Source organism: Mytilus trossulus, chromosome 3 (genome assembly GCF_036588685.1).
Source record: "Mytilus trossulus isolate FHL-02 chromosome 3, PNRI_Mtr1.1.1.hap1, whole genome shotgun sequence".
NCBI classification, from domain to species: Eukaryota; Metazoa; Mollusca; class Bivalvia; order Mytilida; family Mytilidae; genus Mytilus; species Mytilus trossulus.
In genome coordinates, this window is record NC_086375.1 from 1,344,639 (window position 1) to 1,361,670 (window position 17,032).

The following is a 17,032-nucleotide window of genomic DNA, read 5'->3' on the forward strand; positions in this document are numbered from 1 at the left end:
TTAACCAAAATTTTGCCGCAGTTTTTTTTTTTGTAATTAATTTTATTTTTGATGATGAAACATGTGAAATTACAGACTACAGTATTCGATACACATTTTAAAAATAAAGTAAAATTTTGCCACAGTTGCTACCAGTCGATTCTGTTAACATGACCGTAGATCTATAGTGACAACAAAATTAATTGTGCTCTATTTTATCTCATGGGTAACTTATCAAATTAATTAATGTTCGTTAAAGATATTATATTGTTTATATACTGAGTGCCAATGAAAACGCAACACTTTTGTTTTTCAGAAAAATCATATAATTTTTATTTGATTTATATTAGAACTTTGTATAGTTGGTTTAAAATGACTTTAAGACAATTGACGACAACTTTACGGTTGAGTGATTTCTGGAACAAATGCGAAGTAAGGGTTATTTTGAACGGACATAAACCGAGTTCACCGCTTTTCAACATACGCACCATTTTCACGATTTTGTCATGTAAAGCTTGGCTAATGTCATGAAATTTCCCGGCCTTATTGTAAGGAAACTGCAATAAACATCTAAGTAAATGCCACGACTTTCTGACAAGCAGCGACATGCAGTTTTGGGCATGATCCAATGAAGCCTTTCACTGCAAACAATTACGAGAAGACTGAAGTTGTACAATAACCCGAATCATTCTAAAATTCAACCAAAATGGATCATTTAATGATAAGCGACATCCCAGGGTACAAAAAGCAAGAAACGCTCAGCCAGACCGATACATTTGGTCTTAAACATATTCGATAGATATTGACTCTGATGGGTGTACAAATGTCACGAGAGTTCAATGGTGGTCACGGTAGATCCTTTGGAGCAATTTCAGTAAAGCACCATTTGCGCAGAAATTGTTAAAAAGCACCAAAGTCTTTCCTTAGTGACATCAAAACGGCCGTAAGGCGTAAATATCGAATTTTGTAGACCAAAAATCATTCATTGTGTACCAAAAACGGTCAGGGGTGGTTACATAGACATTTGGCATCCATTTTGGCCAAAAGTCATGTGTTTCGCCTGATTTTGGTCCAATCGAGCAAATTTTGCATCAAATTGGACATGGTTTAGACGATGAAAACCGCCACCAATATCATAAAGTCAGCTTGAGTTTGATAAGCGGGACAAGCGGAACAACATTCCTCGAGATCACATTAAACGTCCGGGATGATTTTTTCCACGGCGCTGTCGAGAATGCGCTGCACAACGGGGTTGTAACATGTTTTGTTAGGACTGTGAGTTGATGATTCGACATTGGATGTTTCGTTTACCTATAGTGTCTGAAAGATGACAATGAAACATTTTTGTTTGATATCGATCTATTGTTAGAATTGTTTATTTTCAAGAAAAATTTATTTTGAAAGATTATCATTTCTAATATAATTTTTTTTTTTGAAAAACCAAGTGTTGCGTTTTCATTGGCACTCAGTATAATTTAAAAAGTATTGCCTGGAAACTGTCTGAAAATTTGGCACCCTGACGTACAGTTTGTTTCAATTTCATTACTTGGTATAATAATTGCTGCTGTGCCCTTGACATCTAGTTGTCGATCTTATAATGACTTTCATATTTGGTTTCTGAGTGATTTTTGCTCAAAAAAAATATTTTCCTGAATTCGAAATGTTGGCTAGATGTATGGATGTGCTGGCATTGTCAGCTTCATAACCTTTGACCCAAAGATGAGTAATCGGAGTCTTGTACATTTTGAAATACTTACTAACTACTAAATAATTAAGAACTTTGCTTATAACTTCCTTGAACTGGGGTTTATTGTGATTCATTGTATAAGTCAGAAACAACATTAAAACGTATTAAAATTGAACTGTTTACACAGAGATATGTCTCGCCTTTTCATAATTTCAATAGTAAAATGCAGATGTTGTAATTAAAATAGAAATTACTCAAACATAATGATATAAGTTATGCAAAATATTCAATATTGTCAATGAAACATGGCTGAAGATAGAAGACTAAACAATATCCATGGAAATGAGATGAGCCAATGCTAATACAGCTGCATACCAAATAGCATTGACCCACCACTAGTGGCAACCCACTGATCTAATCACCAACGAATGCAATGCTGATGACAATGTTCTCTCTAGAAGACCGAAAATGAATAATGCAAAAAACAGCACAGAACCGCTCTCTCTTACCCCTTGAAAGCATTATAGAGACATGGACATATTGATGGGTGATTGGGTTTCTAGTTAAATTTATTGGTAATACCTGTAACCTCACATATGTAAGCTGAGGTCCAGGACCTTTCACAATAGTACAATAGTTTAAAGGACACAGCCTGTCTGGCAACCTTTAAGGTTAGGTGTGTTAATAAAAATCAATTGACCACTAACAAATGTATAAGACAAATAAGTAAGTATTGTTCAGAAAATTATTTAGCACCTTCCTGTAACAACAGAGTTTAAATGACTTAACATGGTAATCAATAAATCTATAACAAGGAACAAAGATAAAAAGATTGGACAGTATCATGTTACCTAAAATCAACAGATTGGACAGTATCATGTAACCTAAAATCAACAAAAAAAAATGATTCATTAGTTGTATTCTTAAAGTGCAGTGGTCAATATTTATTGCACATCAATAATTTAATAAACTATAAAAATAGCATCATAGGGAACATGTGTATTAAGTTTCAAGTTGATAGGACTTTAAATTCAACAAAAACTAGTACTACCTTGACTAAAAACTTTCACGTAAAGTGGGACAGGCGGATGGATGGATGAACAAACTCAGGAAGGGACAAACAGATGGATGGACAAACGAACAGACGCACAGACCAAAAAAAAACCATAATGCCACTAGGTGGGCATAATAAAATTGGGCAATTATTCTCTTCCTTATATTGAATTTTTTCCTCCAACAATACATAATTTTCAGAAGGGAATAAAATAAGAAGTTGGTAGGTCAAGTTCATGCCATGGTTAAGAAATTACCATGAAAAAGAGCACTGAGAAGCCTTATAAAATATGTGTAGAGTTCAAGGAAAAAAAATACCTAGTCATATAGGAAGGGAATATTTTACTTTAAGTTAATGGTAATAACAAGAATGTGTTCATAGTACATGGATACCCCACTTCCACTATCATTTTCTATTCTCAGTTGACCATGAAATTGGGATAAAAACTCTAACTTGGCATTAAAATTACAAAGATTATAGCATAGAGAACATGTGTACTAAGTTTCAAATTGATTGAACTTCAACTTCATCAAAAACTTTAACCTGAAGAGGGACAAACAGACAAACAGATGAACATGATGCCACCAAATGGGTCATAAAAAGCATCTGAAGTGAAGACAGTCATGTCATTTATCAGCCATCTTCTTCCATTATATACATGTAGGTACAGTCGACTTCTCAATGGATAGAAACCATGCTTGTGTGATGGACCTCTAGGAGAGGATGAAACTTACAAATATTAATTATTCAAATGAAACAAACTAATTTAACTTTTTTAATCCTTTAATGTTTCTTTGTCCAATAAACTTTAAATTTTTAACAATACATAAACAATTCTGTGAAATGAAACTGAATGCATAATCAAATATGAAACAATTGCACATTAGTGAAATATATAAATTATGTAAACATATTCACAAACTATGTACAGTGAAACCTGATTAAACCGAACCCTGAATAAACCGGAAACCTGTCTAAACCAAACTTGTTCTGAAGACCAATCATATCACATTTTATGCATTGTGAACCTGATGAAACCGAATACCTGCCAAAACCGAACAACATCTCATGTCCTGAAAGGGTTCGGTTTAGTCAGGTTTTACTGTATGATAATTCATAAATCAATACACAAACATATAGTGTCCCTCACCACAAAATAAAAATGCCCGAAATGGACGGAACGAAAAAAATACATATGTATAATAAAATGGACGGAATGAAAAACACAAGTATAATAGAATAGAAGGAATGAAAAATAAAGTATAATAAAATGGACAGAAAGAAAATAGATCTACAATGAAATGGTCAATATGAAATATACATGTATATCAAATTATCTAGTAAATGATGAAATGACTTATATTTTTTTTTTAAAGTGTTGAGGTTGAAAACTAGGACAGATTTGCAAATGTAGCTGGACTACACTAAACTGATATGAATTTTACTTGCAGTAATAGAATGGTGCAGCAATTAATTCTGCAAATTCGGAAATTTTATAGTAGAAGGAAAATCACTACTGAAATTACAAGTGCGAATTCTTATAATTGTGTACCTGATAGTGTAGCATTTTTGCATAAATAAAAACATCACGATTTCTGAATTTACAATCTCCTTTCACAATGTTATATAATCATTTCTTCTAGCAATTTCAGTAATAAAAGTATCCAAACACATCATATGTTTGTTTGAATTGCCATTTTCAGCATCCTGATAAGTGGATATCCCTAATAATTAATTATATCTTTCCATTTTAATGGTATTTTCATCTATCAGATAACATAAAACTATTTAAGAAAAAAAACAATTATAGGTCACTGAACAGCCTTCCACAATGAGAAAAACCTATATTGCATAGTAAGCTATGAAAGTCCCAAAATTATATTCAAAAGAAAAAAACTAATAACCTCATTTATGTTCACGGTCAGAATATTTTAAGACAAAAACTCGAGAGTGAATGTAGCATCTTCAATTTCATTCAAACTTGATTGTACAACAAAATGTGAAAAGAATTCAATATCCACAAAAATTGATTATAACTTCAAAGAAAGATTGATTGTAAATGAATGAATGATAATGTGAATATTGCAAATATTTTATGATCATCGATTTATTGCATAAAGCCCCATAGTCCATCTTATAATACAATACAAAAGTCCCTAAAACGAAACTGCTGGTGGCAAAATATGTATATACAGTGTAACCTGTGTTATCCTACACTCTGGGGACAAGAAACTAGAGGCTCCAAAGAGCCTGTGTCGCTCACCTTGGTCTATGTGAATATTAAACAAAGGAAGCAGATGGATTCATGACAAAATTGTGTTTTGGTATGGTGATGTGTTTGTAAATCTTACTTTACTAGTCTTGCTGCTTACATTTATCTCTATCTATAATGAACTTGGCCCAGTAGTTTCAGTGGAAAATGTTAATAAAAATTTACAAATTTTATGAAAATTAATAAAAATTGACTATAAAGGACAATAACTCCTTAGGGGGTCAATTGACCATTTCGGTCATTTGACTTATTTGTAAATCTTACTTTGCTGAACATAATTGCCTTTTACAGTTTATCTCTATCTATAATAAAATTTAAGATAATAACCAAAAACAGCAAAATTTCCTTAAGATTACCGATTCAGGGGCAGCATCCCAACAATGGGTTGTCAGATTCATCTGAAAATTATAGGGCAGATAGATCTTGATCTGATTAATAATTTTACCCCGTGTTGGATTTGCTCTAAATGCTTTGGTTTTTGAGTTATAAGCCAAAAACTGCATTTTACCCCTATGTTCTATTTTTAGCTGTGGCGGCCATCTTGATTTGATAGTCGTGTCAACGGACACATTTTTCAAACTAGATACCCCAAAGATGATTATTGCCAAGTTTGGATTAATTTGGCCCAGTAGTTTCAGAGGAGAAGATTTTTGTAAAAGATAACTAAGATTTATGAAAAATGGTTAAAAATTGACTATAAAGGGCAATAACTCCTAAACGGGTCAACTGACCATTTCGGTCATGTTGACTTATTTGTAAATCCTACTTTGCTAAACATTATTGCTGTTTACAGTTTATCTTTATCTTTAATAATATTCAAGATAATAACCAAAAACTGCAAAATTTCCACAAAATTACCAATTCAGGGGCAGCAACCCAACAACGGGTTGACCGATTCATCTGAAAATTTCAGGGCAGATAGATCTTGACCTGATAAACATTTTTACCCCATGTCAGATTTCCTCTAAATGCTTTGGTTTTTGAGTTATAAGCCAAAAACTGCATTTTACCCCTATGTTCTATTTTTAGCCGTGGCGGCCATCTTGGTTGGTTGACCGGGTCACGCCACACATTTTTTAAACTAGATATCCCAATGATGATTGTTGCCAAGTTTGGTTCAATTTGGCCCAGTAGTTTCAGAGGAGAAGATTTTTGTAAAAGTTAACGACGACGGACGACGGACGCCGGACGACGGACGACGACGGACGCCGGACGCAAAGTGATGGGAAAAGCTCACTTGGCCCTTCGGGCCAGGTGAGCTAAAAAATGACAGATTAAGCAGTGTCAGAATACTTAGGTTTTTTCTGTAAGGGTAGGTATATTTTGGTACCAGAAAATGTGTTGGTCAAAGCAGAATGTTGGTATACTCAGGTGTCGGATTAGAAAGGTTACACTGTATCATATATAATACTGGTCATCATCAGCTTCACGATTGTCTGATAGGTACCACACATCTTAACAACTTGCCAATCACATGAGGCGCGACAATATATCACAAATGCTGTATACCAGTGTCTTCCATCTTAGATTTACCTGCAATCACTTTGAAAGACCATGACACCTGAGAATGCGCCATATTTATATATCACGATTTGGATTTTTTAATAACAGTTGCAACACTTTCTTTTAGCGATCTCACACTTTCATTGAGTTTGAGGTCAACATCATGTAACTGTTTTTGTTGTAGTTCCAACGCTGTCAGCAGATTACCATTCTGTTCTTTGCTTTGTTGTACTTCATCAACTGATAAATAGAAAAAAAATGATTGACAAAGTAATTATTGTAAAATTAAATGCTGTGCCAGCAGAGCATGATATGTCTGTTCTATATTAACCCAAAAGTCCATGAAATCAAGTTTCTGTAATTCTTGAACTTCAAATCTGAAACTGTTAATATTAAAAGAACCTCCGGGTGCGGAAATTTCTCGCTACATTGAAGACCTGTTGGTGACCTTCTGCTGTTGTTTTTTATTTGGTCGGGTTGTTGTCTCTTTGACACATTCCCCATTTCCATTCTCAATTTTATTCTTTGAACTAAAAATTCTTTGAACAAGATTTATATAAAATATACAATTTTTTAAAGTTTGTTTCAAACACTTTAATGAATTACCCAGTCAATAGATGTAATTAATAAATTTTACAAAGAATTAAATTTAAAAGATTAATGTCACATAATGACTTGTTCACTCAACGCTATTTACCTATAAAAGAGCAGGAAGTCTTTCAATAACCTGTAGCTTAAAAAATATTTTTGTCCTACCACTAACTCACCATTTTGTTTCATTTGCTGTATGTTGTGTTGAACAAATTTAATATCTTTAAAGAAATTTTTCAATGATTTGGCAAGATCCACATCTAATCCTGGTTTTTCTTCTTTCCGTGTCCCAGCGGTACTACCTATAATGGAGAGAATATCTTATAGTGCTTCAACAAGGAATTCAACTAGCAAATATCCTCATTCCTGATCTCTCCATCTTTAACCTTAGACTTATTCCACAGAATTCATATTGAACAGTATACAGAATTGTTAATTAAACATGTTAAATGATTGATTGGTGTTTAATGCCACTTTCACCAATCTTGTGCTATTTAGTGGAGGTCAGTCTATATTTGTGGAGGAAGCTGGAGTATTCTTAGTAGAACCACAACCTTTGGTGGGAAACTGACAATTCTAGTTAAAAATTTTAGAGTTGAGCCCACACCTTAACATGTGAGAGGTTGTAACCCACAACCTCAGTGTTGATAGCTAGTGATACACTAGTTAAGGCTTCTTCCACCAATCCACCACCAAGACCCCTGAATGTATACAGAATTTGTTAAAACTACCAAATCAAATGTGTCGATCCTTACAGGTCCAAGTACACAGTTATTTCGTAGTGCATTTCTTTTAGACAATAAATGGAATTAAAAAAATTCCAACCTGCGCTTTCTCAATAATATTTTTACAGTTTGTTGTACATGTACTACTTTTAGGACAAATTATATCAAAATTATTGAAAACTTCATCGGCTCTAACTTAAAATATGGAAAATTTTATGTGAAGGGGGTCTTGAAATCTTTGGCAGCTTCCGAAATGCTAATTTTTAACCTTTTTAAACTTGACCAAATTACTATTTTACACTAAAATTCATGAATCAAATTTTTCAGTGTAATTTTATCCCCCTTCTTGCTATTTGAGGCATAAAACATCAATAAATAAATTTGGAAGCCATATAAAAAAAATTGAGAAGTAAAACACTGTCCACACTAGGGACTATATTTACGGACAAGAAAAATCAAGGGCCGATAACTGTGTACTTGGACCTAATTGCTGGATATTGGTAAACATAACTAGAGGCTATCAAGTGCCTGTGTTTGCTCACCTGTATCTACTGTTGTTTTATCTGATTCATCTGAAAATTCCAGGACAAATAAATCTAAACCTGATAAACATTTTAACCCTATGTCAGATTTTCTCTAATGTTTTAGTTTCAGTGATATGAACTTAAAACTGCATTTTACCCCTATGTTCTATTATTAGCCAAGTAGTAAACGGCAGGCAGGGTCACCAGACACATTTTTAAAAATATATACCCAAGGAAGATTAGTGCTAAGTTTGGTTGAATTTGTCTCAGTTGCTTCAGAGGAGAAGATTTTTGTAAAAGATTACAAATATTTATGATTTTTTTTTTTTAAATTGACTGTTAAGGTCAATAACTACTTTTAGCTAGGATGTTTGTGACAATTTGGTTGAATTTGGCTTAGTAGTTTCAGAGAAGATTTTTGTAAAAGTTAACTACGACGGATGACGACGATAGAAGACAGAAGCCAAAAGCCAAGTTATGAGAAAAGCTTGAGGCAGGAGAGCTGAATAAGGAATTATTAACATTCATATTTGCAAATAACAGGTTCAGACATTCATAGCCAAATATACAATTAAATTTCCTGTCAAAAGTGATCTTCCTTTGCAAATAAAAGGCTGTCTTTAAACACTAAATTTGTAAAAACAAGCTCATTTCTTTTAAGAACTTTTAAAAAAAAAAATTGGGTCTCTGTGATGTCTTTGAGATCATGCAATCTTTCAAAAAGGGTTTCACAATATCAATTCTGGTTGACATATTATTATTCTTGGGAAGGCAATTTCATTGTGTTGGAAAATTAAATTTAAAGACGTGTTTATTTCTATTGGCTTGTATGAAGACTTTGGTAAATCCAAGAATTAAAATATCAATCAATGAAAATATACTTTTTATTCCAAACATGATAAGAAATGAATTAACAGTAATGCATTAATTTTCTTACTTCTTCTGGAATTGGCAATTGCTGTAGCTTGTTTCTGTGTTTCCAATTTTTTTAGTAAACCAAAATTTTCTTTCTTCAGCGTATCACAGATTTCATGTAGGCCTTCAATTTCTTCCTCCTATTTATGATAATATAGAATTCATTTACATAAAGCTATTAATATTCATGAATGGTAAAGAAAAATTTACAAATGCAAGACTAAAAGTCAAAAATTGAATCAAGCATGTACTTTACTTATTCAATATCTATGATCTTAACCCTATGCATGGCATAATTGTTCACATAAATAATTTGCTTCTTTGCATAATTTTGCTCTTTCTGTGACTGCTCGCAAACTTCATATGAATCTTTATAATCTATTAGAATTATAATATTCTTATAAACGCTTTGATAATTCTTCAGCATAACCACAGAGCTTAATTATTGATACAAAAAAAGGATAGATAACTCTTGAACAGCTAATTAAAAAATTTGGACAATATCATGTCAGTACATTAAATACATATTAACAACAACCTGGATTTAGGTAATAATTTTTACTACTATGTAAATTAAATAATTAATCTGTGCAAATGTTATTGTGAAAATTATTCAAAACAGAAACATTAAAAACACTAGTTGATGGAGTAATATCCTATTGTTATGCAGCTACATGTATATTCAAACGTTTGCATACAACATGAAATATTCACAAAACGTAGGGTGACTTTCAGAATGTTTTAACTTGTGTGAAAGGTGTCATCTATATTTTTGTTCACATCTATAATAATATAATTTCAAACAAAACAATAAAAATCCAATGATCTGAATGGGGTTTTCAATAGGTTGGGTTATTGATGTGATGCTATAATTTTTAGAAAAAAAAGATGGTATTTCAAATTTCACTGTTTCCCAAGAAGCTATATGACATACTAGGGAGAACATTTTGAATTGTTAACCTTTCATTTTTTAGGGAACTTCGGAAATATTTAAGAATTGAATGCTTCTTTTTGTAAATTTATTGGGGTGTAAAAGCGTTGACCGAAGTACAATTTTTATGAAGCGCTTCATACTAAAAATGTGTGCACGGTCAACGCTTTTACAACCATATAAAGTTACAAAAAGAAGCATTCAATACTTATAATTATATTTTTTAGCTATGATCATGAAAATATGAATTTTATAATTTTTGTATTTTATTCACCTGTGCACTTTATTGCGGGACCACGTGTTATCATGAATGAAAAGTTTTATTGAGTGATGCAATTGCTTACGGAATAACACGTTATGTGCAGTTAGCCAATCAAAATAAAGTATTATAATGAAACATACATCTAATGTAATTATTATCCTTAATGCCTTAGTTTCTGAAATGATAAATTTCTCTTCTTCTCATTGTTAGTTTGTTTTAGAATATATTTTGATATTGTGCGACAGATAAAAGTAATTTTCTAACTAATGAATTAAATGTCTCTGTTTAAAAATGTGTAACCTCACCCTTCTTTGTAACTGTGTCAACATATCGTTACCATCCTGAAGGGAGATAACTTATGGTTAGTATAAGGAAAAGAAACAGCGTGAATTCATAGGCAATCAGATATCAAATACAGTATCTAAATCAGTCAAGATTTAGACTGAAGTTGCTAAATTTAAATCTATAATTTTAGATTTAAATTATAATGACTTATCCAATTAAGGACATTATAAATGCTATGAATTCACTTTTTTAATTAATAGAAACATAACAAAATAACAATTCCTCACAATCGTTAATTTTTTTTTTTAAACGGAGTCTATTAGCAATTTCATATGACTTGAAATTTTTTTTTACTTTTCAATTATTTATAAAAAAAAATGTAATTTGAGTTAAAATAAATTTCAGAATTGTTTTTCAGTATGTCCAACAAAGAGAACAATCTAAATTCTGCCTATTTCCAAATTTGGTGTTGTGCAACCAAACCATCTTAGTGATCTTACTATTAATTCTATTACAAAACACATAGTGATGAATTAGTCACTCAACAACCCAACAACCAAATCATAAAATATTTATGAGGAACTGTTTCAAATAAAGAGATAAATAAAACAATAAAGCACCAGGAAATTCTGCCTTTTACATATCACAAGTTGAATATATTGAAAAGCACAAACTCTGTTTTTGAAACACATACATGTATTAGCAAATTTAAATAAACTAGATATATATATGTCAACTTTCTAAAATTCTTAGATTTTTTTCCCTAATCATTACTACATGTATAACTTTTAAAATATTGTATGAAAATATTGTCTAAATTGTAACTACTTTGGTAAAAAAGGAAAAATTGAAATGTTAGAACATCAGAAATTATTCACAAAGGATCAAGCAGGAAAAAAGAGGATAACAAAAAAAAAGTAAACAATTGTTTTACTCACGTCTGATGTACCATTACTGTGGCCATTGATCATTGTGGCTAGTTGTTTATCTTCGTCCACTAGAAACACAAAACAATATTTAGATTAAGACTTTATATAGACTCCAGAAAATTGAAAGTTTTAGATCATGTGATATTGCTACAGCGTTGTCAATAGTTTTATATGAAAAATGGCTTTTTCTTAGTTGGCCACATACTCTTCTGTGATGTAATGCATGGTAATACTATTGTGATCTGAATAAATGTATGACAACACCACATGCATGTATGTATGATTACAAGTCTGTTACTATATATAGATATAAACAACCCATGAATCAAAAATATAAGAGCATTATACGCCATACATGTATGTATGATTCCACAGCTTTTGACTATAAATAGATATAAAAAACCCATAATTGAAAAATATTAGGGCATACACCACAAGCACTAAGCATGTATTATGGTAACACCACTGTGATTACGAAATACTTTGTTTAGAAGACAAACTACAATAATTTGACACCTGAAAAGATCTCTTCCAGGGATGGGATTAAAGTTAAAGATAGGGTACATGACAGATTTTTGTACCTGATTGTAATTATCACATATTTAGTGGACATTTAAAAATTAAATGCTCTTAAAATTAGGTGACTTTTAAATTAATTTTGACTAAGATATTTTTATCCTGTAACTTGGTGATAGATATATTTGATTAGTTGGAATGAAATTCATAAGTGCATTGTATTCCTATCTTTGCAATAAAGATAGGTTATACATTTTATACCAATTGAAATTGTAAATTTAATGAAATGGTGACATAACCCTGATATAAATTATGTCTGTCACAAAAAGTAGCTTTGAAGTTGAAGTCACAATAAAAAATACAGGAGAAAGCAAGATAATTTAACTCCATGGTTAAGTTTTTAAAAATTGGAACCCCATGTTGATTATTAAAAAAAAGTCAGCAGTTTGGGGAAAATTTCCGGAGAATTCGAGAAATATTTTTAATACTAAATTCAATTGCTTTAATTTATTGAAAGGTGATACATATCTCGAAAAAATTGACACTTGTAACAAAACATACTGTTAATTTTGAAAACAGGAGTGAACTGTATTCCAGTACTTTTATAAATTACCTTGAGTTCCCCACAGTTCTAATACCATATTATCTGACTGGAGATACCTCAGAAAATCTTCCGTAACTTTTTTTATTGTAATCTGCTGCCTCATTTTGAGATCTGCGTAACTTTTACCCCACACAGTCTTTGTATTGATAACATTTGCCTGATTGTAAAACTTTGTCCTGAAATGAAAAATAAATTTCCGATGAATAATTTTCTTCTATGTCAAATTAAAAATTTTTGCATAATTTTTTTAAATTAATTTTGTTTAGTTTTTAATTCTAACAACAAATTATGTGTTAGTAACTTAGGTTATACTATACAGTTTTCAAGATTGCTGATACCATAAATTGGATATCTTAATTTAACAGCAGAACTTCATGAAAAAGATATGAGGTGGTAATGGGGGAATCTTCATTACGAAAAACGGTGAAAATTCTTGTCAAATGTCATCATGTTAACAGTAATATTTGATGCATGACAATAAAATGAACCCTTTCTTTCAGAAAATAAAAAAATTGACTGATTCCCTAAAATAATGTTATAGTTAATTATTTAAGACCTCAGACATATCAGAATAAAGATAATTTGAACAATCAAAGAAAATTTATAACCATTTTTACCCCTAACGGATAAGGGCAACTCCTTCCCTAAGATATGGTATTAATTCCAAACATACCTGCAGTAAATTCCTCTAGACTGGTTCTCCATGGTCCATCGAATACCCATACATTGTGGTAACATAAATATCATATTGAATGGTTTTCCTATCATTTCATGTGGTTCTATAATCTCATCTTCACTGTATAGCTCTCCCTTACCATCACAGGGTAACAGTTTCACCTGGGTTACTGCTTCCTCTTTTCCATGATAATTATGTAATGTAAAATGTTCATCTATCTCTACACAATAGGACAAACTTTGAAGCAGTATATGAGCACTGAAAAAAATAAAAACTTTTGTTACAAATGCAATTTTTTTGTTTGTTTATGTGACTTTTTATTGTTTTTTATTATTTTAATTTGTTTGTTTTGAATAATTATCTTTTAGTCACAAATTCATCAGAATCATTGTCTGGTTTAATTTCCTGCTCTTTGCAAAATTGTGAATTATCCCTCCTTCATAGAATTAGCAAAATTGTGTATTATCTTCTCTTCTTAGAATTAGCACCAAAAAAAAAGAACTTTAGAGGGAAGAAACCTGATGTTGCAATACATTTCACTTAGGTCTATAATATTTCATTAAAGGCAGTAATTGGACAATTTGTAATTCTCATCATATGACAATTAGTAGGTTTTTTCTTGAGCTCTCTTTTAATTTCTAAATGTCACTGTATTAAAAGAACTCCTTCTTTCAACAAATCAATAACATAAGATTTTGTTATGGTTAAGTGGCTCAGCACTTATCAATTTCTAGTGTACAATGTATTAAATCATGTAGAAGAATCATTTCATATTTTAAAGACAATTTTAAACATGACTTGAAACGATGGTGATTTATTTCATCAAATATTTTTAAATAAATTTCTTAATTTGTTCTTACCTTCCTAGGAATATATCTTCCACAGGATCCCAGAATGGATCTTTGTCTCTTTTAACAATCACATTTTCTCCATCCATCCATCGAACGTACATTTCATCCATTAAATCCTTCCGATGTAAAAATTTACTTTTTGACCAAATCCATACCTTTAAAAGAAGAGCATAAAATAATGAATTGGTAGGTTCTTGATAAAAAAATGTTAGGAAGTCAGTTTTGAGATCAAATATAAATTATCTGTAAACGCCATATTACCCATTGTTGAAGAGCATGTTGTAAACTCAATATATTTTTTTCTTCATATTTTGGCGTCACTGTCTATTGACATGTTACCATGCATTTCTTTTTATTCTTTCTATTACAGAAAGAAAGAAACACCTTTTTTCCAGATTACATGCAAGATTAATTTTCCTACAAACAAGATATATTAGGCAGATTTTCCCTGCTCTCTTTAAATTTGTTGCTGTTTTCATAGTCTTGATGTTTTGATATTTCTAGCTTTCTAAAATAAAAGCATTAAGCGATAAAAATCTCTTATCGCTATTTTGTGCATTTTTCCTATGATCTTTTTTGTGATAATTTTTCATATCATGCTACTTGCTTGAGATGAAAAATTATTGCTAGAAACTATGCAGGCATGTGGCATTGCTAACGAAATTGACAACATCGTCATAGGTAAAATAGCAATAAACAGATTATCATTGATCATCTCAACTCGATTGCTTTTCTCGCTTTCACCGTCCTGGCTCAAGCGAGAAAATCAATCTCGTTTAGATGATCAACGATAATCTATAAATATCATCTCCATATACTGGAACTATATATTTGATCCTTGTTACGACTCTTTACTGCCTTGACTTAAAAATGGCCTTACCTTGTTTGTCTTTTTATTTGTGACTTTTATAATGACATCTTTCCCTGTTGCTTGACCTTTTGGATCATGACTAGCTTCACTTTTAACCTCAGCATCCAAAATAACATTCTGCAAATATAAAACTTGTAATTAATCTTCATCATAGCCAGATTATTGGAACTAATTCATAAATTAAGGTACCCCCTAGTGAACTTTGTCACAGTTTCAATTCTCTCTTAAATAAAGCCTTTAGTTCAGTGGTTTTTGTTGGTTCATGTCTGTCATATTTCGTAAATTATTTTGTTATAAATAAGGCATTTGTTTTCTCAATTGAATTGTTTCATCTTTTTCATGTTCAGCCTTTTATAAATGACAACATATTTAGGGTCCAGCTGAAGTTGACCTCTTGTGGCAGGATTTTTACCCTCTGTTGAAGACACTTTGGAGGCCTTGGGTCTGTTTTCTGCTCTTTGGTCAAATTGTTGTCTCTTTGACATCCTCCCCATTTCCACTGTCAATTTAATATGGTATTGTTTTTTCTCATTGTAAATTTAAAAGCTGTTGTATACCTTTTTGAGTTCTTCACTGATTGCATTAGCTTCAGATACCAGTGGCATCAAATCCATAAACTCCTGGAAAACCATCACTGACCGTATGTTTTCTGTAGATTCATGGACACGAGGGGTCTGGATATCCATAGCAACACCTTCATGTTCTGCCAATTCCATCATGAAATAATCAAAATTATATCGATCCATTGGATCACTGGCTTTCCGGTCTTGTGGAAAACCAATAAACTGATATAAACAGCTGGAACCAAACTTTAATCTGTCCTGTAAAAAAATGAAGGTTTAGATAAATGATAACATTTTAAATTGTAACAAGTATGTTTCCATAGTAGCCCTGTGTTCCTCTTGTCATATCATTTTCCATGTTCAATGGACTGAAAAAAAAACATATTGCCCCTACTTTGGGCATAAAATCTTTGAAATGATTTCATGATCATATTTTATGGCAGCAGTCCTTTTGCGCCAATTACTGTTTTTAAGGGGTATCATTTGCGCCAAATTTTGTTTTCCAAATGCATCATTTGCGCCAATAATCAGAATTCATTTGCGCCAAGTACTAATGATTAGTATTTATTCTTATTTTTTGGCTTAAAAAGTATCATATGATCGGATATATTTCACCATGAAGATGAGCATCTGGAGAGAAATGCTTGAAATGCAGTAGACATGCAGTTCATGTTCAGAGAGAAAAAAACTTGCTTTGCTGAATATTTGATACAAGATCTGCCAAAAAAAAGAAAATAGAAGCTTTTGCTGATTATGTTTTAGCTACATACATTGATGACACAGTACTTTGCTCCCACCATCCGTATTGGCTGAAAATCTATCGCAAGACGTATAAGTAATGAATATGAATAAAGCAGAAGCATTCCACAGGGAATGAATAAGAACTGTTTTATGCATTTCATCCTACAATGTTTTTGTTTTTGGACAATAAAGTGAGGTTACAAGCTACATTAAATTAGGAAGTACCCAAGCAGCAGCAGTAAGAAGAAAGTATGTTTCAGAAAAGGAAATATTTTCAGTTTATACTGCCGATTCAAAGTCAGAATAAAGGTGGAGGGAAGTCATTTTTTCTATTTGGTGCAATCCTATGTTTTATTTTTGGCGCAAATGATACCAAGTAGTTTTAAAACAGGTGGCACAAACTTAGCATTGGAGAAAAAAAGTTGTGGCGCACAAGGACGCATTTTTGGTGCAAACGGATCTTTCCCTATTTTATCAAGTTTAAAAGCTTAAAATCAATTTGATTTAGAAATTAAAATAACATTTATAATTAGAATTGTAGTGCTGAAATTTG

General features: G+C 31.6%; 1 protein-coding gene across 1 annotated transcript in view; it reads right to left on the minus strand.

Annotated features, from left to right (window-relative positions):
* Positions 1–3,485: 3,485 nt before the first annotated feature.
* Positions 3,486–17,032, minus strand: part of LOC134709962 (kinesin-like protein KIF28P) — a 46,583-nt gene continuing 33,036 nt past the window's right edge. Inside the window, exons 14-24 of the mRNA XM_063570087.1 lie at positions 15,733–15,996; positions 15,185–15,292; positions 14,314–14,459; positions 13,451–13,711; positions 12,787–12,953; positions 11,667–11,725; positions 10,749–10,784; positions 9,273–9,390; positions 8,354–8,383; positions 7,263–7,388; positions 3,486–6,735 (exon numbers count right to left, since the gene is read on the minus strand). Of these exons, the coding sequence (XP_063426157.1) occupies positions 6,578–6,735; positions 7,263–7,388; positions 8,354–8,383; positions 9,273–9,390; positions 10,749–10,784; positions 11,667–11,725; positions 12,787–12,953; positions 13,451–13,711; positions 14,314–14,459; positions 15,185–15,292; positions 15,733–15,996 (1,473 nt within the window). The 3' untranslated portion in view covers positions 3,486–6,577. The remainder of the gene's footprint in view (positions 6,736–7,262; positions 7,389–8,353; positions 8,384–9,272; positions 9,391–10,748; positions 10,785–11,666; positions 11,726–12,786; positions 12,954–13,450; positions 13,712–14,313; positions 14,460–15,184; positions 15,293–15,732; positions 15,997–17,032) is intronic.